This window comes from Salvelinus fontinalis, chromosome 13 (genome assembly GCF_029448725.1).
Source record: "Salvelinus fontinalis isolate EN_2023a chromosome 13, ASM2944872v1, whole genome shotgun sequence".
Lineage (NCBI taxonomy): Eukaryota > Metazoa > Chordata > Actinopteri > Salmoniformes > Salmonidae > Salvelinus > Salvelinus fontinalis.
Genome location: NC_074677.1, coordinates 33463016 through 33488822, shown reverse-complemented (window position 1 = coordinate 33488822; position 25807 = coordinate 33463016). Strand labels below are relative to the sequence as shown.

The window sequence follows — 25807 nt, the reverse complement described above, 5'->3', positions numbered from 1 at the left end:
TAGGCGTCTCACAGTATGTACATTGCAATGTATTGCCCTGGCCACATCTGCAGTCCTCATGCCTCCTTGCAGCATGCCTAAGGCACGTTTACGCAGATGAGCAGGGACCCTGGGCATCTTTCTTTTGGTGTTTTTCAGCGTCAGTAGAAAGGCCTCTTTAGTGTCCTAAGTTTTCATAACTGTGATCTTAATTGCCTACCGTCTAAGCTGTTAGTGTCTTAATGAATGTTCCGCAGGTGCATGTTCATTAATTGTTTATGGTTCATTTAACAAGCATGAGAAACAGTGTTAAAACCCTTTACAATGAAGATCTGTGAAGTTATTTGGATTTTTACGAATTATCTTTGAAAGACAATGTCCTGAAAAAGGGAAGTTTCTTTTCTTGCTGAGTTTAGATGCACATCTTAAATTCGGTTACAGACCAGTTAACTAGGCCTAAGACCCCTAGACTTAGCGAGTGCAACAATATTAGCAGGCTAGTTAATCGGTTTCATAAGTGTCTAGAAGCTTTCCCATGCATACCCCATTCAGAGGACATGTTTATGTGTTTCTAAATCTGGACACAATACAAGGATGTGCTAAAAACACCAGGAAACAACCCCAGCTGGGACTATAGAGGAAAATCACAGTACGGGATGCCAAAACATCAATGTTTTCACTACAGTAAGAAATAAACTAAAATACAGATCGTAAAATAAGGAAGATTCACTCCCTTTCCTCTCTGAAGATTTTTTTTCTCCAGTACCAAAACAAATCCTGTCAATGAAGGTAGGTTAATTTCCTTACTGTTAGCATGCTAGCATGCTCCTCTAACCATGAGGTCATCATGTCTGGACTCCTGAACAGCAATCTGTAGACACAGATTTTACCTCACTTCCTAGTATTGTCTCAGTTCTGTGACAGCACGACCCATAAATCAGACCGATACATTACTTGGGCTTATTCGACATTACAGATTATCCTCAAATCAGCTTGCAACCTAAATAGCTACTCATTATTATTTGTAGATCAATCAGTCAGTCAGTTACATTTTACCCAACAAGGTTTTGCAGATTTGATGCTCTCTAACATGGCCACTAACTGAGAGTTGGGAGTAATGATGAGAGGTGAGACAGGTAGATGAGGTGATAGACAGGAGCAGTATGTAATATTTAAGACATATTAGATTTCTTGGTGTTTTTTTAAAAGACCCTGCTTAGAAACACCTAAAATTGCCTAGTATTGCTTTTTACCTTTTCATAATCCAAATAGCATCAGTTGCAGCAAGGATGTGAAGAGGTTTTGTCTTGTTAATGTTTTTGCTATTGTCAACCTCGCAAACAAGAACCAATCATTTAGGAAGTTGTACACAACAGCAACAGCCAGACGGTAAAATGCTAATTAGCAGCATCACGTGGCGTTCTAAAAAGTATGTTACTCTCATGGATTTCTATTCCTTTGCTACTTCTGGTATTGAATTGACATTTGGAGCTAGTTGCAGGTGAAAATGATACATGTAACTCTTGAGCCTACCTTGATGCTGTTGAAGGGGCCCCTGCTTCTTGAGGGAGGCGTTGACCTCTGTGAATCAGAGTTCAGCTGGAGGTCGCTGGCTGTCATATCTGCAGAGACGGAGGAGGAAGCGAGACATCACACTCGCTAGTTTTTTCTGGTTCATATACTGCCAATGAACTAAGCAGAACAGACCCAGCTGCTAACGCATTGGTGCCGATGGAAGAGTCACCCCCTTAAGCAGACTGAAACTGACCATTTTTTCTAATGGTTAACGGCCTGAGTAGGATATCTTAATTTATCCACCGTTGTTGATATCGGTCTGTCACACTTGCCCAACTTACTGATCCGACCCAGGGAATATAAACAATTATTGTAATGTTTACACTTTTGAAAGTCTCTCACCCTATCACACAATGTTATGCAAATGAGTTGCTGCATGTGGGAGGCATGCTGAGAGAGAGTTTTTGGGAAGGCATTTAGTGCACCCCAGCACTGACCAGCCGCACAATCTGTTCATCCAAATAAAACACAACTTGATTATTTCATGGTAAATCAGTGTACTAGACTGTTTACGCTAGTCAACAAACAATGTGCGAATTCCAGTGGCCTTCATTAAAATACTATAGAAATTACACAATAATTCCAGTCAGACTATATTCCTTGTACTCTGGTTACTGTGTATCCTCAATCTTTATACCTCTATACTTTGGACTTCTGCTTACTTTACAGTTTTTCTCAGTCGCTTTGGTGCATTTTTCACATCATCCCTAACATGTGCAAAATAATAAGTGCATTTCTCAGAACAATTTTGACAAACTGCAATATACAATAGATATGTTTCTAAAGCTAGTCAGTCACTAAAAATCCTTAGTACATCTCTCAAAAGTAAATATTCATGCCAATGATCATGTCAGTGTCATCAGAATGATAAGTCATTGAGTCATTGTTCTAGAACAAGGTCGTCAAAATGTTTAGGCATGTTGTCAATGTAACTGTGTACTTTGACAGTATTACCTGATGTAAACTTAGGCTACAGTTTGGATGACAGTTACTGTATTGAAAATGCATAAGGCTGCACTTCTATGGCATATATCAATTTCAACAGTACTATTTACATATTACTGTATGTGGGTTATTGATTGAAAGAGACTGGACAACCCAAGGGGCACAAAGGAAAAAAAAACTCAATTAGAAAGAAACACAGGAAACCACCCCTAAGGCACAACTTTGCCCGCAGCACTGTTGTGCTGTCTCTACACATCCAGACGTTCCTGTCTGTCAGCCCACATATTCTCATCCACATCACACCGGATATTTTCCCTTCCAATGCAACGTGGAAAGAATCTTTTGGAATGCCTTATCCATCCTCTGCAGGCGTCTACTGTGATGTCCTCACATGCTGCATCCATTGCAGCCAGCAGGGTCATCTGTGTGTGTGGCTGACGATCGTACACCTTCCACCTCCATGCTGAAAAGAACTCCTCAATTGGGTTAAGGAATGGTGAATAAGGTGGGAGGAATTCTATGAGCATCCTCGGGTGGGTCACAAACCATTGCCTTATGATGTTTGTTCGATGGAAACTCACATTATCACAAATGACCACATACTTTGGCAAATCCTCTCCAAACAGACCCCTCTCATCATCAGGGATGAGAGCCCTGTAGAGAGTCTCTAAAAAGTTGAGTAGATGCTGGGTGTTGTATGAGTCTATGCAGCACCCTGTCGATGGTTGAGATGCTACATCCGTATGGATGTTTTCAAAGACATCGTTGTCTTCTATAATGGTCCTTTGTATTTCCCTGAGTCTCATGGCATTGTTTGCTCGGACCATGGTGCAAATAGCCTCCTCCTGTTGAGGTGTGAAAAGGCGTCCTCTGCCACCGGTTTGAGGTAATCTTGCAGTCCTATGTGGGGAAAAATGCAGTGATGCATCGCACACTTTCACATCGACAAAAACTATGCGAACACACATTTTACTGTAAAACATACAGGTGGGTGCATGTAAGGTGCAGTATGTATCTGTATAGAGTATATTTCTGTATGCTGTGAAATACAAGTGGACTACTGTAATATGAAGCATTGTAGGAAGTATACAGTATACTGCTTATGTACAGTAACAGTGCACTGTACATTGGTGGACATACCTGTTCTCTCTTCGAAACGTTTGAACTATTGAGGACACGGTTGATCTCCCAATATTCGGCTGCACCCTTCGACCTGCCTCAGCCATTGTAAGGCCATGATTGACAACATGGTCTACAATAGTGGCCCTTATGTCATCAGATATGCGCCTATGTCCTCTTCTGCCTCTTCCTCTGTTTTGCCTTCCACCACGCATCCTTGCCCCTCTTCTTCCTCCTCTTGGCTGTTGACCCTGTTCGTTTCCTGGTCCATCCATTATTGGAAAATTGCAACTCTGTGTTGTGGTCTGTCTATATATGCTTGCCAATTGATTCTTCATGAGATGCACCTTTGTGCAATTTAGACAACTGGTTGATTGTTGGTTGAACTAACACTTTACATTCCTTCATGAGTGAGGGTCAATTTCACCTGCACGATTCATCAATTCACGTTTTTGTACAAAAGGTCTAATAGAAATGTGTAAAACTATGCTTGACAGTTTATGACAAATAGTTCAACAATTTTGCATGTAATGGCTTATGCAAGGATCTAATGCCTAGATGTTTTGATGGGTAAGACTATTCAACAGAGAACCATCTACTATATTTTGATCAACATGACATGAGCAATTGATAATGTGGAAAAAAGCTGACACTTTGTCACGTTCCTGACCTGTTTTCCTTTGTTTTGTATTCATTTTAGTTGGTCAGGGCGTGAGTTGGGTGGGTTTGTCTATGTTTGTATTTCTATGTGGGGTTTTGTGTTCGGCCTGGTATGATTCTCAATTAGAGACAGGTGTGTATTGTTTGTCTCTAATTGAGAGTCATACAAAGGCAGCCAGGGTTTCACTGGTGTTTTGTGGGTGTATGTTCCTGTGTCAGTGTTTGGGCCACACAGGACGGTTGAAGGTTTGTTAGTTTGTAGTTTTGTAGTGTCGTGTTTGCTGTTTTCATTAAAAGTATGATTAATCACCAATCCGCATCTTGGTCCGATCCATGCTCCTCCTCGTTTGAGGAGGAGAACAACAATGACTGCCTTTACAGAAACACCCACCAAAAGAGGACCAAGCGGAGTGGAGAAGGGCAGCGACAGCAGCAGAGACAGACAGAGGAATGGACATGGGAAGACGTCTTGAACGGCAAGGGTTGCTACACATGGGAGGAGATCCTGGCTGGAAAGGATCGCCTCCCATGGGAACAGCTGGAGGCAGCGAGGAGAGCAGAGGCAACCGGAGAGAGGAACCGAAGGTATGAGGGTACGCGGCTAGCACGGAAGCCCGAGAGGCTCACCCAAAAATTTCTTGGGGGGGGACAAAAGGGGAGTGTGGCGAAGCCGGGTTGGATACCTGAGCCAACTCCCCGGGCTTGCCGTGGAGTGAGAGGGCGTCGTACTGGTCAGACACCGTGTTATGCGGTAAAGCGCACGGTGTCCCCAGTACGCGTGCTTAGCCCAGTGCGGGCTATTCCACCTTGCCGCACTGGGAGGGCTAGGTTGGGCATCGAGCCGAGTGCCATGAAGCCGGCCCAACGTATCTGGTCTCCAGTACGTCTCCTCGGGCCGGTGTACATGGCACCAGCCTTACAGGTGGTGTCCCCGGTTCGCCTGCATAGGCCAGTGCGGGCTATTCCACCTCGCCGCACTGGCAGGGCTACGGGGACCATTCAACCTGGTAGGGTTGGGGAGGCTCGGTGCTCAAGAGCACGTGTCCTCCTTCACGGTCCGGTATATCCGGCGCCACCTTCCCACCCCAGCTCAGTACCACCAGTGCCTACACCACGCACCAGGCTTCCAGTGCATCTCCAGAGCCCTGTTCCTCTTCCACGCACTCTCCCTATGGTGCGTGTCTTCAGCCCAGTGCCTCCAGTTCCGGCACCACGCACCAAGCCTCCTGTGCGTCTCCAGAGCCCTGGGCGCACTGTTCCTTCTCCCCGCACTCGCCCTGAGGTGCGTGCCCTCAGCCCGGTACCTCCAGTTCCGGTACCACGCACCAGGCCTAGAGTGCGCCACGAGAGTCCAGTGTGTCCTGTTCCTGTTCCCCGCACTCGCCCTGAGGTGCGTGCCCTCAGCCCGGTACCTCCAGTTCCGGTACCACGCACCAGGCCTATAGTGCGTCTCAGCCGGCCAGAGTCTGCCGTCTGCCCAGCGGTGCCTGAACGGCCCGTCTGCCCAGCTCCGTCTGAGCCATCTGTCTGCCCAGCGCCGTCTGAGCCATCTGTCTGCCCAGCGCCGTCTGAGCCATCTGTCTGCCCAGCGCCGTCTGAGCCATCTGTCTGCCCAGCGCCGTCTGAGCCATCTGTCTGCCCAGCGCCGTCTGAGTCATCCGTCTGCCACGAGCCATTAGAGCCGCCCGTCTGCCACGAGCCAGTAGAGCCGTCCGTCAGTCAGGAGCCGCTAGAGCCGTCCGCCAGTCAGGAGCTGCCAGAGACGTCCGCCAGTCAGGAGCTGCCAGAGACGCCCGTCAGTCAGGAGCTGCCAGAGACGCCCGCCAGTCAGGAGCTGCCAGAGACGCCCGCCAGTCAGGAGCTGCCAGAGACGCCCGCCAGTCAGGAGCTGCCAGAGACGCCCGCCAGTCAGGAGCTGCCAGAGACGCCCGCCAGTCAGGAGCTGCCAGAGACGCCCGCCAGTCAGGAGCTGCCAGAGACGCCCGCCAGTCAGGAGCTGCCAGAGACGCCCGCCAGTCAGGAGCTGCCAGAGACGCCCGCCAGTCAGGAGCTGCCAGAGACGTCCGACAGTCAGGAGCTGCCCTACAGTCCGGAGCTGCCCTACAGTCCGGAGCTGCCCTACAGTCCGGAGCTGCCCTACAGTCCGGAGCTGCCCTACAGTCCGGAGCTGCCCTACAGTCCGGAGCTGCCCTACAGTCCGGAGCTGCCGGAGTCCCTCAGCCCGGACCTGCCGGAGTCCCTCAGCCCGGACCTGCCGGAGTCCCTCAGCCCGGACCTGCCGGAGTCCCTCAGCCCGGACCTGCCGGAGTCCCTCAGCCCGGACCTGCCGGAGTCCCTACGCCCGGACCTGCCGGAGTCCCTACGCCCGGACCTGCCGGAGTCCCTACGCCCGGACCTGCCGGAGTCCCTACGCCCGGACCTGCCGGAGTCCCTACGCCCGGACCTGCCGGAGTCCCTACGCCCGGACCTGCCGGAGTCCCTACGCCCGGACCTGCCGGAGTCCCTACGCCCGGACCTGCCGGAGTCCCTACGCCCGGACCTGCCGGAGTCCCTACGCCCGGACCTGCCGGAGTCCCTCAGCCAGGACCTGCCGGAGTCCCTCAGCCAGGACCTGCCGGAGTCCCTCAGCCAGGACCTGCCGGAGTCCCTCAGCCAGGACCTGCCGGAGCCCCTCAGCCAGGACCTGCCGGAGTCCCTCAGCCAGGACCTGCCGCCCCTTATCCCGGTGCTGCCCCTTGTCCCGGTGCTGCCCCTTGTCCCGGTGCTGCCCCTTGTCCCGGTGCTGCCCCTTGTCCCGGTGCTGCCCCTTGTCCCGGTGCTGCCCCTTCAGTTAGGTGGGTTTAGTTGGAGGGTGGTCATTGGGTGGGGGATACGGAAGCGGGGAGTGACTATGGTGGTGTGGGGACAGCGTCCAGAGCCGGAGCCACCACCGTGGACAGATGCACACCCAGACCCTCCCCTAGACTTTTGGTGGTGCGTTCGGAGTTCGCACCTTAAGGGGGGGTTCTGTCACGTTCCTGACCTGTTTTCCTTTGTTTTGTATTCATTTTAGTTGGTCAGGGCGTGAGTTGGGTGGGTTTGTCTATGTTTGTATTTCTATGTGGGGTTTTGTGTTCGGCCTGGTATGATTCTCAATTAGAGACAGGTGTGTATTGTTTGTCTCTAATTGAGAGTCATACAAAGGCAGCCAGGGTTTCACTGGTGTTTTGTGGGTGTATGTTCCTGTGTCAGTGTTTGGGCCACACAGGACGGTTGAAGGTTTGTTAGTTTGTTGTTTTGTAGTGTCGTGTTTGCTGTTTTCATTAAAAGTATGATTAATCACCAATCCGCATCTTGGTCCGATCCATGCTCCTCCTCGTTTGAGGAGGAGAACAACAATGACTGCCTTTACACACTTGTACATTATCAATTGCAATTTGTTCAAAGGAATAAGAAATTGCTTTAATGATGTGCACAAGTGACTAGATGATTTGGAATGTGTACAAGTAGTATCAAGAATTGCACTTTTGATCTAAGAAATGCACCAAAGTGACTGAGAAAAACTGTAATCTCCGCTGGTGTTATGTATCTACTGCTATTGTTTAATGCAGATGTGCTATTCATTTAAATCATATTGAGACACGGTGCTCTGTGTTAGTATTCAGATTGAAGAGAAATGATCTGCATTTTCATTAGAAGGGGGAAAAAGAGCTCTTTCCCTGTGCATGGTCAGGTTTCCTGTATACCCAGACAGGTGTGTTATATGACTTGAGATGGGGAGTTTTATGCCCTGTCAAAGTGCACATGTCTGCAGCTCCATGGTGTTTAACTGAAACAGCTGGAGATCCTCCAGGACTACAGATATAGGATTTTAATTTGCATCCGTTGCATGTGGTTGTCTTTGTAGGGGAGAAATATATCTGGATTACAGATATTAAGATAACCTTGACTCCCAAGTAACTCTCACTCACTCATATTGCAATGTTTGTGTGTGTGTGGTTGTACATGTGTGAGATAAAATTAACACACCATTTTGACAGCCTTGACTCTAAGCAAATCCCCACTCCAACATATTGAATCATATTGAAATATGTGTGTGTATGGTACAGATTACTATTAAGTGGTAAATCCCCCTTGGACTGACTCTGCTAGTTTAGTTTTCCTGTCCAGGGGAGATTTCTGGAATATGGGATGTAGTGTGGTTGTCCATTCTCCCCCACAAATTGCACAATGCTGAGAAAAAGAGGGGGAGTGAGAGAGAAAGAAAAAGAGAGAGGGACGGACAGACAGACAGACAGACAGATACAGTAGATAGATACAGTAGATAGATACAGTAGATAGATAGATAGATAGACAGATAGATAGATGCAATAGATAGATAGATAGATAGATAGTCAATGAAAGTCATCACTCCTCCCCTCAAGACTCCCAAGCTGTAATGACATGCTTCCCTCTGAATTGTAACAGTTTGGTAAATTACTGTGCATATTACACACAAGATCAGACCAAACAATGCAATAAAAAAAAGATCTGACCTGCAGACCACAAAGAGTAGAGGTTGCGTAGCACTGGCCACTGAAACACACTATGGAGAAGCATTTCCAGATGTGTGACCTTCATTTAACTAGGCAAGTCAGATGCATTACATACTGCCGGTATCATCAACTAGATTCAGCCACGGGACAATTTTTTCTTGAGCGGATGGTCAGGGAACGTAATTACATATAATTTGTAAACTGGAAATTGACTGCAAGAAGCCCAAACATATATAATGTTTGACTAAAACATAATAATTTCAAACCTTGCTTACATTTGTATACGATCACGTTGTGCCTCTCTGTTATGAGTGGGAATACTTGGGAACAGATTTCGTAAATTAAAATCACTTGGAGCTGATTTCCTGGTGTTTTTTTAATGTCCAACAATGAACATTTCACACACACACAAAAAACAAATACAGTACCAGTCAAAAGTTTGCACACACCTACTCATTCAAGGGTTTTTCTTCATTTGTACTATTTATAGAATAATAGTGAAGACATCAAAACTATGAAATTACACATATGGAATCATGTAGTAACCAAAAAAAGTGGTTGAGAGAATGCCAAGAGTTTGCAAAGCTGTCATCAAGGCAAAGGGTGGCTACTTTAAAGAATCTCAAATATATAATATATTTTGATTTGTTTAACACTTTTTTGGTTATTACATGATTCCATATGTGTAATTTCATAGCTTTGATGTCTTCATTATTATTCTACAATGTAGGAAAATAGTAAAATGTCCAAACTTTTGACTGAGTTGGGGAACCCTGACATTGTGTTCCTACTGTAAAGCAGTAAAAAAGGGCCAATGCACTTATGCTGCCCTTTATCGTGTTTTGTAGGGAGTTGTGTATGTTTGTGTAACACAGGAGTTGTTGCATCTGCTGTCAGCAGAGATAAGATGAGTGGGAGATAACTACCAATCAGATGTGGAATGTCATCAAAAACAAATTCTGAACCATCATATACCACAACAGCGGGATTGGAATTACGGGTCATGGAAATAACAGACTTCATTTCAGACTCCTCAAATTCATACACACAAAAGCAATACTTTTAAGATGAGGTATTACTAACCCCTTGGTGTTAATTGTTAGGCGCATGCCCTAAATGCCAGAAGGACAGTTCAACCACACACATGCTCCAAACAGCAACCTTTCCTTTCACACATACGCACTACACACTGCACACTAAATGAGATAATAGTGTCTGAGTCCTCACTACTAGAGTTAGTGGATCACAGTTAAAAGCAGTAGTACAGAACAGTACAGTTGTTTACTTACTCTGTAAATGGAGCTGTGGTGTAGGGGTGTTCTGTGTCCAGTCCTGTCATAGAGCTATGGTGTAGTGTTGCGTTCAGTATCCACTCTTCATTCACTCTGAACACAACTAAGCTTGGAATCACAGGAGGTAGCTCTCACTTGATGAAATAGGCGTGCTCATTGTTAAGGAATTCCATGACCTGTGTTGAGTGGGGCTAGAAGTGGGAGGGGGAATTCTATAGTAAACTGTGGTATCCCTCAATCATGTGTAGTACTTACTATAGAATGTTGTAATATACTATAGAATAATATAGTATATACTACAGTATTATCCACAAAAAAACACTGTTGTAAATACTACGATAATGTTCGCCCAAACACTACAGTCTGCAAAAGCACTAGACTTTTTAAAACTATAGTAAAAACGAAAGTATTTAATTTGCATGTACCCGGCCCATTCCCATATCCATTTCCCAAAACATGCCACCCATAAGTGAGAAACCTATCCTTTTAGACCTCAGTCCTACCTACAGGTTAAAGCAAATTTGCTCTTTTAGTAAACCCCAGTAGGTTTCCTGAAGGAAAAAGCCTCCACTTCTCTGTCAAAGATAATAAAACACTATAGTAAATACTACAGTAATGTCTGCAAAAACACTACAGTAAATACTACAGTATACTAAAATCTGCAAAAACACTACATTAATTACTATATCAAATCACATTTTATTGGTGTCAAAGTCGTGTGTATAGGTGGCAGGGAAGTCAGGCGCAGGAGAATCAAACATAAGGTAATGGAGTTGTTTAATAACAATACATAAAACATAACTCCAAAACTATAATAACAATAAAACAAAGTGGGTACGAGGACCAGTCGCGCACCAAAACAAAAACACGAAACTGAACATCAAACAATCTCTGACAAAGACATGAGGGGAAACAGAGGGTTAAATACACAACAGGTAATGAGTGGGATTGAAACCAGGTGTGTAGGAAGACAAGACAAAACCAATGGAAAATGAAAAAAGGATCAATGATGGCTAGAAGACCACGTCACCGCCGAGCACCGCCCGAACAAGGAGAGGCTTCGACTTCAGTAGAAGTTGTGACCATTGCGATGGTCAGTCCAAATGAGAAAAGGGTGTTTAGTCCCCTCAAGCCAATGTCTCCACGCCTTCAAAGCTTTTATGACAGCCAACAGCTCCCGGTCCCCCACATCATAGTTTCGCTCCGCCGGGCTGAGCTTCCTCGAAAAGAAGGCACAGGGGCGTAGCTTCAGTTGCGCACCAGAGACACATGCTCGGCTCGTGTAGCGGAGTATATCAGGATGTCATCGATATACACCACTACACCCTGCCCATGCAGGTCTCTGAAAATCTTGTCTACAAATGATTGGAGCATTCATCAACCCATACGGCATGACGAGGTACTCATAATGCCCTGAGGTGGTATTACATGCCGTCTTCCACTCGTCTCCCTTCCAAATACGCACCAGATTGTACGCACTCCTGAGATCCAGTTTAGTGAAAAAGCGAGCCCGTGAATTGACTCAATCGCCGTAGCGATAAGAGGTAGCGGGTAACTATACCTCACCGTGATTTGATTTTATTCAGACCTCGATAATCAATGCACGGGCGCAAACCTCCATCCTTCTTCACAAAAAAGAAACTCGAGGAGACGGGGGATATGGAGGGCCGAATGTACCCCTGACGCAGGGATTCGGAGACATATGTCTCCATAGCCACCGTCTCCGCTTGCGACAGGGGATACACATGACTCCTGGGAAATGCAGCGTCTACCAGGAGATCTATTGCACAATCCCCCTGTCGATGGGGTGGTAATTGAGTCGCCCTCTTTTACAGAAGGCAAGAGCCAAATCGGCATATTCTGGGGGGTTGCGCCTGGTGGAGACCTGGTCTGGACTTTCCACCGTAGTAGCACCAACGGAAACCCCTAAACACCTACCTGAGCACTCTCGCGACCACCCCGTGAGAGCTCTCTGTGGCCACAAAACAGTGGGGTTATGACAAGCTAACCACGGTAGGCCCAGTACCACAGAATACGCAGGAGAATCAATAAGGAAAGACTAATCTTCTCCTTGTGACCCCCCTGGGTTACCATACTCAAAGGAGCGGTGGCCTCCCTGATAAACCCTGACCCTAATGGTCGACTATCTAAGGCATGAACGGGAAAAGGCATATCCACAGGAACAATGGGGATCCCTAACTATGAGCTAAACCTTTATTAATGAAATTCCCAGCCTCGCCTGAATCTACTAGCGCCTTATGCTGGGAATGCGGGGAAAATTCAGGAAAAGTGACAGAGACAAACATATGTGCAACGGAGGGCTCTGGATGAGAATGGTGCCTGCTCACCTGGGGTGACGCCAGAGTGCCCTGCCTGCTGCCTCGATTCCCAGAGGAACCAACCCGGCACCGACCAGCAGTGCGACCACATATGGTGCACGAGCGGGAACCCCCTCCGTTCTCCCTGTGCACCATCCCTCCCAACTCCATGGGTACAGGAAAGAGGGTGTGGGAGGATGGAACAACCAGACCCCGATCTAGACGTCCACGGGTAGCCAGCATGTTCTCCAGCCTGATGGACAGGTCCACCAGCTGGTCGAAGGTGAGGGTGGTGTCTCTGCAGGCCAGCTCCCGACGGACGTCCTTGCGTAGACTACAGCGGTAATGGTCGATCAGGGCCCTGTCGCTCTATCCAGCGCCGGCAGCCAGGGTCCTAAACTCCAGAGCAAACTCCTGTGCGCTCCTCGTCTCCTGCCTCAGATGGTAGAGGCGCTCACCCGCCGCTCTGCCTTCGGGTGGGTGGTCGAATGCTGTCCGGAAGTGGCGGGTGAACTCCTCAAAACGGTGCAACGCCGCATCCTCTTCTCCACACACAGCGCTGGCCCACTCCAGGTCTTTCCCGGTGAGGCACGAGACGAGGGCGTAACTCTTCTCACGGTCTGATGAAGCTGGGTGGACCATGGCCAGATATAAGCTTCGTTTGAGAAGGAACCCCTGGCAGCCAGCAGTATCTCCGTCGTACCCCTGTGGCAGGGATAAATGGATCCTGCTGGGTTCAGGCGGGGAAAAGACGCTCAGGGGAGACCCCGGTTGTGCTGGTGGAGGCGCTGGAAAAACTCAGTGTCTCCCAGCGGTCCATATTCTGGACAACGCGATCCATGGCGGCACTCAGATTGTAAATCATCTCCGTATGTTCCATGACGCGCTCCTCCACCTCCATGACCGGTGTAATTTCTCCTGCTGACTTCATTTTTGGTCAAAGATTCTGTCAAAGTCATGTGTATAGGTAGGAAACCAATGGAAAATGAAAAAAGGATCAATGATGGCTAGAAGACCGGTGACGTCGACCGCCGAGCGAAATGCTTGTGCTTATAGTTCCGACAGTGCAGTAATATCTAACAAGTAATCTAACAATTCCACAACAACTACCTAATACACACACATCTAAAGGAATGGAATAAGAATATGTACATACAAATTAATGGATGTATGATGACCGAGCGACATAGGCAAGATGCAGTAGATGATATAAAATACAGTATATACATATGATATGAGTAATGTAAGATATGTAAACATTATTAAAGTGGCATTATTTAAAGTGATTAGGGATCCATTTATTAAAGTGGCCAATGATTCGAGTCTGTATGTAGGCAGCAGCCTCTGTATCAGTGATGGCTGTTTAACAGTCTGATGGCCTTGAGATAAGAAGCTGTTTTTCAGTCTCTTGGTACCAGCTTTGATGCACCTGTACTGACCTCGCCTTCTGGATGGTAGCGGGGTGAACAGGTAGTGGCTCGGGTGGTTGTTGTCCTTGATGATCTTTTTGGCCTTCCTGTGACATCGGGTGCTGTAGGTGTCTTGGAGGGCGGGTAGTTTGGCCCGGTGATGCGTTGTGCAGACCGTGCTACCCTCTGGAGAGCCTTGCGGTTGAGGCCGGTGCAGTAGCCGTACCAGGCGGTGATACAGCCCGACAGGATGCTCTCTATTGTGCATTTGTAAAAGTTTGTGAGGGTTTTAGGTGACAATCCACATTTCTTCAACCTCCTGAGGTTGAATAGGTGGTGGTGAAGAAAATGCAACCGCCTGTTTTCTTCACCACCACGTCTGTGTGGGTCGACCATTTCAGTTTGTCCGTGGATAGGGGACTGCTCCCTCTGCTGTTTCCTGAAGTCCACGATCATCTCTTTTGTTTTGTTGACATTGAGTAAGAGGTTGTTTTCCTGATACCACACTCCGAGTTCCTTCACCTCCTCCCTGTAGGCTGTCTCGTCACTGTTGGTAATCAAGCCCACTATTGTTGTGTCATCTGTAAACATGATGATTGAGTTGAAGGCGTGCATGGCCACGCAGTCATGGGTGAACAGGGAGAACAGGAGGGGGCTGAGCACGCACCCTTGTGGGGCCCCAGTGTTGAGGATCAACAAAGTGGAGATGTTGTTTCCTACCTTCACCACCTGGGGGCGGTCCGTCAGAAAGTCCAGGACCCAGTTGCACAGGGCAGGGTTGAGACCCAGGGTGAGCTTGGAGGGTACCATCTAATAGTATATACTACAGTTGAATTTTACTATGGTATTTATTCTATAGTTAAGTGTAAATACTACAGTATACTACAGTCAATACCACAGTACATACTGTAGTCCCGAAAAACACTACAGTGAATACCACAGTAAAGTCTACAAAAGCAATACAGTGAATACTGTAGTATTTTGTTTGTGTGGGATGTGGGTGAGTGTCTAAACATAACATCCCGTACTGGTTGTTAGACAGCTATGCACATTGTTTATCTGGCTTACAGTAAAGACTGAGCACAACCATTAGATGGTTAATTCGATGTGATATGTGTTCCCTTAATAAGAGATAATAGACCTTGTAATTAATAGCACTTGTCTGATATTGGCCTCTAGTGGTTTCATTGAATATCCCCAGGACTCTAGGCTACAATGTTATCATATCTCCAGCAGGTGGGGATACAGTGCTGTGCGGTAGCAGAGAGAACAGTCTATGACAAGGGTGGCTGGAGTCTGACAATTTTTAGGGCCTTCCTCCGCCACCGCCTGGTATAGAGGTCCTGGATGGCAGGAAGCTTGGCCCCAGTGATGTACTGGGCCGTACGCACTACCCTCTGTTTCCATACAAGGCGGTGATGCAAATGGTCAGGATGCTCTCGATGGTGCAGCTGTAGAACTTTTTGAGGATCTGAGGACCCACAACAAATATTTTCTGAAGGGGAGCACACTACAGAAAATCCCAGAGAGAACCTGTACTAAACAAACAACAGCAAGACAAAACTAATTTGTCAGCAGTCTTCAAATATGACATTTCAGGCTTTGAGAAAAAAAGAGGATACTCTAGGTCTGAATCACATGCCTACTGCTCTAATTATACCCAAACCAAACTGTATGGTCATCTATTTAGTACTTGAGTTACTTTCCATCACCGCAGTCATAGAAAAAGTACCCAATATTGTCATACTTGAGTTAAAGTAAAGATACATTAAAGGTAGACTCATAAATATGATGTAGATGCAGAAAGTAAACAGCATAGTGGGTCAATTTCTGCGCTGACGTGCAAGACTCAACTTCTCTGCTGTTTTGGTGCCCTGGTTACCATGCTGTACAGAGTGTGAAGTGAACCCGTTCACATGCGCAGTTTATTGTGTGAGAGCGAAGGGTTACATCTCGCTTATCTCAATATCTCAAGTGCTGCTCATGGCAACATAATTTCGTTGTGTCTACCTTTAATACAGTATAACTCAAGTAAAGGTGAAAGTCACTCAGTAAAATAATACATGAGTAAAAGTAAAAAATACTTGGAAGTATCAAAAGTAAGAAAACCAGATGGCACAATTTTCTTGTTTTTCAAATTTACAGATAGCCAGGGGCACACCTCCAACCACTCCAACCACGTGTTCTCCTGAATTGAAAAATGTTCCTGTCCCGCAAGCATTCAAAATTTAGATACTACATTTGAGTGTCAGGGAAAATGTAAAAAAGTGAATACTGGGTGTAAATAGTTAATATTTTCTTTAGGAATGTAGTGGAGTAAAAGCTGTCAAAAATATAAATAGTAAAAGTACAGATACCCCCAAAAATATACCACTGGACCCCCCTTAGTATAACTTCTTTCAAAAATTCCTTCTGCAAAATCCAGGGTAAAAGGTGACATTCTAATTCCAATATGGTCTCCAGATTCCCTAGCAAAGAGAAGAGGCTGCCACACACTGCTGACAAACATTTATAGTTTTTGCTACCAGAACAAAGACATTGCATGTGATACTGACTGCATTTCCTATTCACCACTACGACCTCCTCTAACCCTATAGTGGAACCAGCTCTACTCATCAGCTTGTTTATTCTATTAGCATCACATTTGTTGATGTTTCCAGCCCACAGCAGCATAGACAATTGAGAGAGTGAAGCAGTGGAAGAAGAGGGAAAAAGGGAAGAATGTTATAAGATAACCATACAGTACATTTACCTGTGTAGGGGATAGTGGGGTATGCCATGTTTTACATTCAGCGTCACTAGGTCAAGGGAAATATAGTATTCTTTCTGACAAAGATATCTACATATATTTCAGGATGTTGTGTATCTCTGGAAATAATCAGAATTCATGTAAACATAACAGTTTTGAAAACACAGCTTATCTAAAAGTGATCTCTTGACTCAACTTATCCCGGGTATGGGGTCAGTTGAGCATATGGACTGGGAAAGTTGAGCCCCCTTGTGGTAAGTGGGTGTTAGTGTCCTGTGACAGTGGGTTTAATTCATGGGATGAGGGTGTGGTATATTGTATATCTTAAATGTATGCCTACAATATCACTTATCCTTCCATTTGTTGACCAGTTGTCTGGGACAGGGATGTTGTTTTGATTTGCCAATTCGTTGGCAAGTTCTCTGCATTTGAGGCTCCACGAGATTCTTGATATGTTTAGCAAACTCAGACTCCATGGCATCAGATAAGACCTTACGTGCCTCTGCTACACTATCACAGCTTCTCTTTCACACAGGTACAGTGGGGCAAAAAAGTATTTAGTCAGCCACCAATTGTGCAAGTTCTCCCACTTAAAAAGATGAGAGAGGCCTGTAATTTTCATCATAGGTACACTTCAACTATGACAGACAAAATGAGGGAAGAAAATCCAGAAAATCACATTGTAAGATATTTAATGAATTTATTATGTTATGTTGTTAAATTCTTATTCTCATGTGTTTCAGTTTCTATGACAACTAAGCATCACGAACACTTTGTTATTCACAATGGGCTCACGGAAACAGCTGGCTCCCCTAATGCCTAATGCCGTTTCATCACCCCTGACCCAGTCGCAACACCACCCATTTTAATAGCCCTAGGAGCGACTGGTTGATCCATAATGAGACTGTTGCACTGTCGTTAATGAGCTCCACTGCGGGATGGCTTCAGCAAAACCTATTAACAGTGTCTGATTGTAATTAGTCCTTTGGGAGCCAGAGATTCACCAGGTAATTTGTGTTTATCTGATGGCTATGTTCACACTAATGAGATGAGGCCATAATGATGTCTCCTGGTATTTGAGGCCCAACATCTCCACCTCTACCTCACAGTCACAAGACTGCTTGCTGTTTGGCTTTTGGGCATTGGGTTTTTCTGTATAACCCACTAAGGTGACATAGTTAAGACAATAGTTCAAACTTTAATTTTTGCTCAGTCAGTATTATATGTTTTCATAATGAATCCTACTCCTATTTCCGACAATAATAGGCCTACATAAAGTTGCATTATGTAAACTGACCTGCATTTCCTGTTTTCATTTTTTGTCTGTAAGTTTCTGTGTGACACTATTGTCTGTGTCCTCATTAGTATGCTGTATAACCCTGCAGAAGTGTCCAGTGGATATCCAGGCTGAGAGAGGGCGAGAAAGGGGTGTGTGCAGGGGAACAATGAGAGAGGGGGAGAGGGACAGGCCAAACTGAACAGTCCGTCCAGAGGGGCCAATCTATTCCCTGTCCCAAGCCCTGGAGGGTCATCCCAGGGTGCATCACTTCACCTCCTCTAATTCAATTATCTCTGGGCCATCTGCAACACCTCTGAGGCCAAAGGGACTGCTCACTGCCTGCAAAACCACACACACCACCTCCTTCACACATACATACAGAAGCACACACACTCACACTGACCACATCAACCATAGTTCCTAAATTGGTACAGTGCAGTCAATTTGTGAAGTAAAACTTTAGTTTGTTAGTCTAATTGACTGGACATTGACTGAGTCTCTGCACAGTGCTGTCACTACTGACTATATGGAGGGGATTAATTATACTTTTTCCTGGGATCCAACACAGAACTAAAAAAAACTTTCAAACAATTAAAATTAAAATACTTGACAGGTAATTTAAAGTTCAGTAAATGCTCTCAGAATCTGTCCAGTCATACGGTCGATCACATTAGATGTTCTCTTATTGTTTTCTTGAAGGTGGATTTACTTTTGAGTTGGTAAAGAATTCCATTCAGTGATCGTTCTGTATAAAATTGTAGATTTGAGGAGATTTGTCCTTGGCCTGGGGGGTATCAGATGCCCAGAATTTGCCTGTTTGATTTAATGGTTATGTTTTTTGCTCGTATACACTTATTGGTCTGAAAAATACTATGTTTCCTTGAAAAATATAGCATTTCTAATGAAAACCCAAAGACTGGATTGTAAAATGTTTTCAACAGGAAGCCATAAGAGATTATGATGCATTTGGTTGACATTCATAGAAGAATGAAGAGCCAATCTGGCCGCCCTGTTTTGAGTGAGTTGGAGCTTTTTGTATATTGTTTTGCTGCAGATGACCATATGACTGGACAGTACTCTAAGTCTCATAGAACCAAAGATTGAATCACCTGATTCAGAGTGCTAGATGTTACATACTCAGAATATTTTCTTGAGGCTGTGTCCCTATAGAGGCATCATTAACCCCCTGGTGTTACATGGTGTGATTAGTGGCTTTGTGACTGTGATTGGGGTACTCATTAGTCAGACATGGCCTCTCTACTGCAGCAAAAAGTTGCAACACTGACAAACAAACAAAGATGTGTGATGAAACAGCAGAGTCACTCTTGCACACCAATATGCCTACACATGGTTAGAGTTAATTCAGATATAACCAATCAAGTAAACTGAAATTCAAATTTCTGTTGGCATTAATATCACTCCATAATCTACTTCTCAATAGACTGAAAAGGGAATCTATTATTTCAAGTTTTTCCTTTTTTAAATTAAAATCTCTTCCTGAGTTGAGTGAACTTAATTTAAATTGACCCCTACCCTGCTTCAAACAACAAGCATAGTAAGAAACACACAGAGTTGCATACACAGACATTTCTGATATGTATTTGACATACTGTACACACAGACATTTCTGATATGTATTTGACATACTGTACACACAGACATTTCTGATATGTATTTGCAAATCCAGACACAATGTGGTTTCAGTTATTAAAGCTGGGATCCGCAGTTTCTACATACATTTTTGGACTTAGAAATTAATGATATATAAGCTCCATGAGCTCCACCAGAAGCCAAAATATAAGCTTGTTTTACTCCAATGTTTAAACACTGCAAACACTGTAAATGTAAACAAACACTGTCCCAGTGAGCCCTGTCTGACTCAGATGTCCGTGGACATTGAACATACTGTCACTCCCTGACTATAGAGAGCTTTTATTCTCTATGTTGTTTTTAATTGTTATTTTATTTCACCTTTATTTAACCAGGTAGGCTAGTTGAGAACAAGTTCTCATTTGCAACTGCGACCTGGCCAAGATAAAGCATAGCAATTCGACACATACAACAACACATAGTTACACATGAAATAAACAAAACATAGTCAATAATACAGTAGAAGAAAAGAAAAGAAAGTCTATATACAGTGAGTGCAAATGAGGTAAGATAAGGGAGTTAAGGCAATAAATAGGCCATGGTGGCGAAGTAATTACAATATAGCAATTAAACACTGGAATGGTAGATGTGCAGAAGATGAATGTGCAAGTAGAGATACTGGGGTGCAAAGGAGCAAGATAAATAAATAAATACTGTATGGGGATGAGGTATGCCATGTAAACCATTAGTGTCACGTTCCTGACCTTGTTTTCCTTTTGTATAGCTTTGTTTTGTTGGTCAGGACGTGAGCTGGGTGGGCATTTCTATGTGTTGTGTTTCTATGTTGGGTTAAAGGGTTGCCTGGTATGGCTCTCAATTAGAGGCAGGTGTTTGGCATTTCCTCTGATTGAGAGTCATATTAAGGTAGGTTGTTCTCACTGTTTGTTTGTGGGTGATTGTCGCTGTGTCTGTGTTTATTGCACCACACGGTACTGTCTCGTTCGTTTTGCCTGTTCGTGAGTTCTGCGTGTTTTATGTAAGTTCCATGATCAGGTCTGTCTACGTTGTTTGTTTGTTATTTTGTAAAAGTCAAGTATAGTTCGTGTCAGTCTTCGTCTTTTCAATAAATTCATTATGTCAACATACCTCGCTGCTTATTGGTCTGACCCATGCTTCTCCTCTTCAGACAAAGAGGAGGAGAGCCGTTACAATTAGGCTGCTGTAGCTGTGTGGCTGCTGTTGGAACTTGATGACTGGTTTAGCTTTGATGCACTCGTGCAGAATATTGGCCCCTTCCAAACTCTTCTTAAGTGCGTTGTGGGAGTGGTACACAGGAGTTGGAGGTAGAGATGGAGAAGCAGCTGGGGTGCTGTCAGAGAACTCGCCATTTGGTTTGTAAACTTTAAAACAGATCCCGCTCAACCTTTTGTGAGTGAAATTCCGCTGCGTCCCCGAGTTCCACTGGCATTGCTCATCTGTACAGGACACCCCTGTCAATCATCCATACCCAGCATTGCACCTATTGTTAGAATAGTAAATTACAGTATGGAACACTCGTTAACATGGTGTTCACATTTGACTAGTTTACGCAGTTCCCTTTTAACTAGTAAGTTTAGGTTGGCCTCCTGGGTGGTGCAGTGGTCTAAGGAACTGTATCGCAGTGCTAGCTGTGCCACCAGAGATTCTGAGTTCGAGCCCAGGCTCTGTCGCAGCTAGCCGCGACCGGGAGGACCATGAGGCGAAGTGCAATTGGCCCAGCGTCGTCTGGGTTAGGGAGGGTTTGGCCGGCAGGGATATCCTTGTCTCATAGTGCACTGGTAACTCCTGTGGCGGGCCGGGCGCAGTGCACACTGACCAGGTCACCAGGGTTACGGTGTTTCCTCCGACACATTGGTGCGGCTGGCTTCCGGGTTGGAGGCGCGCTGTGTCAAGAAGCAGTGCGGCTTGGTTGGGTTGTGTTTCGGAGGACGCATGGCTCTCGACCTTCGTCTCTCCCGAGTCGGTACGGGAGTTGCAGCGATGAGACAAGACTGTAACTACTACCAATTGGGGAGAAAAAGGGTAAATACATTTTATAAAATAAAAATTGTTTATAGTTTTATTGGTTAGGGGTAAGTCAAGTACCGTACAATGCTTTTTAATAACCTTATCTTTATCAAATGATCCATAAAGGGACCACCCTGAACATTTCTCAGAATACTTTTTACACCACTTACGTACATCTACGTGAGGGTGTGCAAGTTGTATATATATATTTTTTTTCTATTGTTACTTCATCAGATTTCTAGTAACCCATTATACTCAATATTATGTTACTTTATCTCGAGTAACCCACATCACAAATTCCTCCTCTACACCAGTGTTCTATTCATACAGAGGTTTAAATATTCACTCTAGTTTTCTATTTAACCTTTTCACACGTACCAACACACGTACCAACACACACGGGTGTGATCATTCTACAGTGGACCCTGTAGCTTTCGATCAGTTTCGGTATGACGCAACAATCAGCATTTGAGCTGGCCAGCTGTTTTTTCAGAAATATTTTGCACAAACACAGTCCTTACAAAGTTATGTCCAGAATGTGATTAGTTTATTTTTTGATGCAATGTTCAGACATTCACAGAAGTAGCTACAACATAACACAATCATCCAAATCAGAAAAATGTAGGCTACATTTGTCATAGCGCTAACTGAGGAAAGATTGAGGTAACACAAGCGGTCATATTTTTCTAACTCTCGGCTGACATAAACTACAATATGAATTAGCTAATAGCAATTACTATGTATAATTAATCCCATCATGTGTGAGCTCACCATTGATTGAAATAATTGAGTAAAACACTTTCTAGGAATAGAAAGTAATCCGACGATGTTTGTTTTTTCACAGAAAGCAAAGATAATAAGAGGAGACTAGATGAGTTTGGTCTATTTATAGTATGCATGTTGAAGGGGGTGTGTCGTCTACCATCGTTCACTTCCGGAAGTTCTCAAAAAATGAGTGAACCCTTACTCACCTCATTTTGTTATAACATCATTAGTCCGACAGACGATTACGTGAAACCCAGTATGCATTGTTGTCACGTCCTGACCATAGAGAGTCCTTATTTTCTATGGTGGAGTAGGTCAGGGCGTGACTGGGGGGTTAGTCTAGTTTATATTTTCTATGTGGGGTTCAAGTTTTATTTTTTCTATGTTGGTGATTTGTATGATTCCCAATTAGAGGCAGCTGGTAATCGTTGTCTCTAATTGGGGATCATATTTAAGTAGCATTTTTTCCACCTGTGTTTTGTGGGATATTGTTTATGGGTAGTTATATGTCAGCACTCCATTGTTATCATGTTTCGTTCTTGCTTTATTGTTTTGTGCGTTTCACTAAATAAAGATGTGGAACCCAGATCACGCTGCACGTTGGTCCGAGTATGCTTCCAGTTCGTACGACGAGCGTGACAGAATATCCCACCACAACAGGACCAAGCAGCGTGCCCAGGAGGAGAGGGTAACATGGACTTGGGAGGAGATTCTGGACGGGAAGGGATCCTGGACTTGGGAGGAAATCCTGGTAGGACAGGATCGCCTTCCTTGGCGGGAGACGCAAGGAGAGAAGGGAGGACAGCGACGACGCCAGGGTTCGCGGCCACAGAGAAAGCCCAAAAGGAAGCCCAAATGTATTTTTTGGGGGGAGGCACATGGGGTTGTCGACGGAACCGGGGAGTGAGCCAGAGCCTGTGTGGGAGTCGATAGAAGAAGGTAATGAGAGATACCGGAGAGAGGTTGTGGAAAGGAGTATGCTTCAGCACAAGCCCATTGAAATGTGCCTTTTCAGCCCAGCACCATCTGTGCCAGCTCTGCGCACCAAGTCTCCAGTACGCCTTCACAGCCCAGTACGTCCTGTGCCAACTCCTTGTACTCACTGTGCAAAGTGTGATAAAGTTCCGGGACAATTGATGCCGGCTATACTCTCCCCATCCAACCTGACAGAGCTTGAGAGGATCTGCAGAGAAGAATGGGAGAAACTCCCCAAATACAGGTGTGCCAAGCTTGTAGCGTCGTACCTAAGAAGACTTGAGGCTGTAATTGCTGCCAAAGGTGTTTCAACAAAGTACTGTAAATGTAATATTTCAGTTGTGTTATTTGTATAAATTAGCAAAAATTTCTAAACCTGTTTTTGCTTTGTCATTATGGGGTAATGCGTGCAGATTGATCAGGGGAAAAAACAATGTAATACATTTTAGAATAAGGCTGTAACCTAACAAAATGTGGAAAAATCTAAAGGGTTTGAATACTTTCCGAATGCAGTGTATACTGGCACTGGGCCAGAGTGTCAATGTTGAACCCTGGCGGGTTAGGGTTATAGACTGTAGGTGAGTTACTGAACCTGAGAGATGAGACAAACTTAGAGCCTGTTGCTTGGCAACGGTTTCCCCACAGAGTACTGTGACCGAACCGACGGTACATACCCCAGCATTAGAGATACCACCCCTTACCTAATAAAAGGTGGTGGTGTTACTTTTTCTGGCTGGTGTTTCAGATAGGGTGAACTGGACACAGAGGAATCTAGTGAATAACTTCTCAATCTCTCTGTCAATGGTATGAGATGTAGAACATAGCCTGTATGTTTATGTAGCAGGGGCCGTTCACTAAATTAAGTGAGTGGCGTCTATGTATACACATTTTTCATTAGCCATTTCAATTTTCTTTAAATTTCACATTAAATTTGTGGCAGTGTCGGGATTTGATTATACTATCATTACTTTTTTGATTGATTGGAACTGTATCTTATGTGTTTTTCTATTAATTATCTTCTCTCTTTCAGGTCTCTCCGCCCCTCAGATGGAGAACCATACATACAATGAGCATGTTCTCCTCCTAGAAGGGTTAAACGTCACCCACCAGTCCTCCTACCCTGCCTTCATCATCCTCCTTGTCATCTACATCTTCACAATGGTGGCCAACATCGGCCTCACAGTGCTCATCTGCATGGAGAGGAGCCTGCACCAGCCCATGTACATCCTCCTTTGCAACATGTCTTTCAACGATGCTCTCAGTATCACCACCTTCATACCTCGAGTGCTGAGTGATATTTTCAAAGCAAGTGCAGAAAGATATATTACCTATGTTGAGTGTGCCATACAAGCCTTCTGCGGTCACATGTTTGCTACGACCGGACATACAATACTAATTATCATGGCTTTTGACAGGTATATGGCCATCTGCAACCCTTTGCGATACGCCACCATCATGAACAACACAATGCTGGTAAAACTGTGTGTGTTTGCCTGGGGTGTGGCCTTTCTCTTTGTGGCGGTCCTTATAGGTCTCTCTGTCCGCTTATCACGCTGCCGGTCAAACATTTTCAACCCTTTCTGCGACAACGCTTCATTATTCAAGCTCTCCTGTGAGAGTGTGCTTATAAATAACATTTATGGACTATTTTTCACCACTATCTTCTTCATCACCTCCATGGGGAGTGTGGCTCTGACATACATTAGAATCGCCATGGTGTGTGTGAGGAGTAAGAGCAAGTCGCTGAACAGCAAAGCTCTGCACACCTGTTTCACACACCTGGCTGTATACCTCATTATGCTGATGACAGGTTTCATCATTGTCTTTCTTCATCGGTACCCACAGTGGTCAAACCACAGGAAAATGGCGTCCATTATATTTCCTCTGGTTGCTCCTTGTCTGAACCCAATTATCTATGGGCTGCAGTCCAAAGAGATTTACAAAGTGGGAAAGAATATGTTCCAGTCCAAGATTGTGTCTCTTCGATTGTAATATACTTTTTAATGTGTAAAGGTGAATAAAATTGAAATGCCCCAATTGTAATGCTGTCTTTGTAAACCAGGAACAATGTTAATAAGGATCACTTTTTTTTCAATTTTCGCCTAAAATGACATACCCAAATCTAACTGCCTGTAGCTCAGGACCTGAAGCAAGGATATGCATATTCTTGATACCATTTGAAAGGAAACACTTTGAAGTTTGTGGAAATATAAATTAATGTAGGAGAATATCACACATTAGATCTGGTAAAAGATAATACAAACAAAAAAACAAGATTTCTTTACATTTTTTGTTCCATCATTTTTGAAATGCAAGAGAAAGGCCATAATAAAAATGTTCAGTTTAGGCACAATTTAGATTTTGGCCACTAGATGTCAGCAGTGTATGTGCAAAGTTTCAGACTGATCCAGTGAAGCGTTGCAATACATCAGAAAATGTTGTAACAAGTCTGCGCAAATGTGCCGAATTGGTCAATTGATACATTTTAAAGTACTTATCTATAGAGAACATACAAAAATGATATGGTAATAAAACATTTTCAGTTTACACACTTCCAGGAAGGTTCTACATGATGGAAAATTTGCTTCCCTA

The 25807-nt window shown here is 44.7% G+C and overlaps 2 protein-coding genes across 2 annotated transcripts in view; one reads left to right on the top strand and one right to left on the bottom strand.

Moving 5' to 3' along the window:
- Window positions 1-10131, bottom strand: part of LOC129868456 (solute carrier organic anion transporter family member 2B1-like) — a 33410-nt gene extending 23279 nt beyond the window's left edge. Inside the window, 3 exon segments of the mRNA XM_055942463.1 lie at window positions 1513-1601; window positions 10082-10113; window positions 10115-10131. Of these exon segments, the coding sequence (XP_055798438.1) occupies window positions 1513-1601; window positions 10082-10113; window positions 10115-10131 (138 nt within the window).
- Window positions 10132-21237: 11106 nt separating this feature from the next.
- On the top strand, window positions 21238-25244 carry LOC129868455 (olfactory receptor 5AC1-like). Its single transcript, XM_055942462.1, has 2 exons — window positions 21238-21490; window positions 24246-25244. The coding sequence occupies exon 2, from the start codon at window positions 24263-24265 to the stop codon at window positions 25205-25207; it is 945 nt and encodes a 314-aa protein (XP_055798437.1). The 5' UTR covers window positions 21238-21490; window positions 24246-24262; the 3' UTR covers window positions 25208-25244.
- Window positions 25245-25807: the final 563 nt, after the last annotated feature.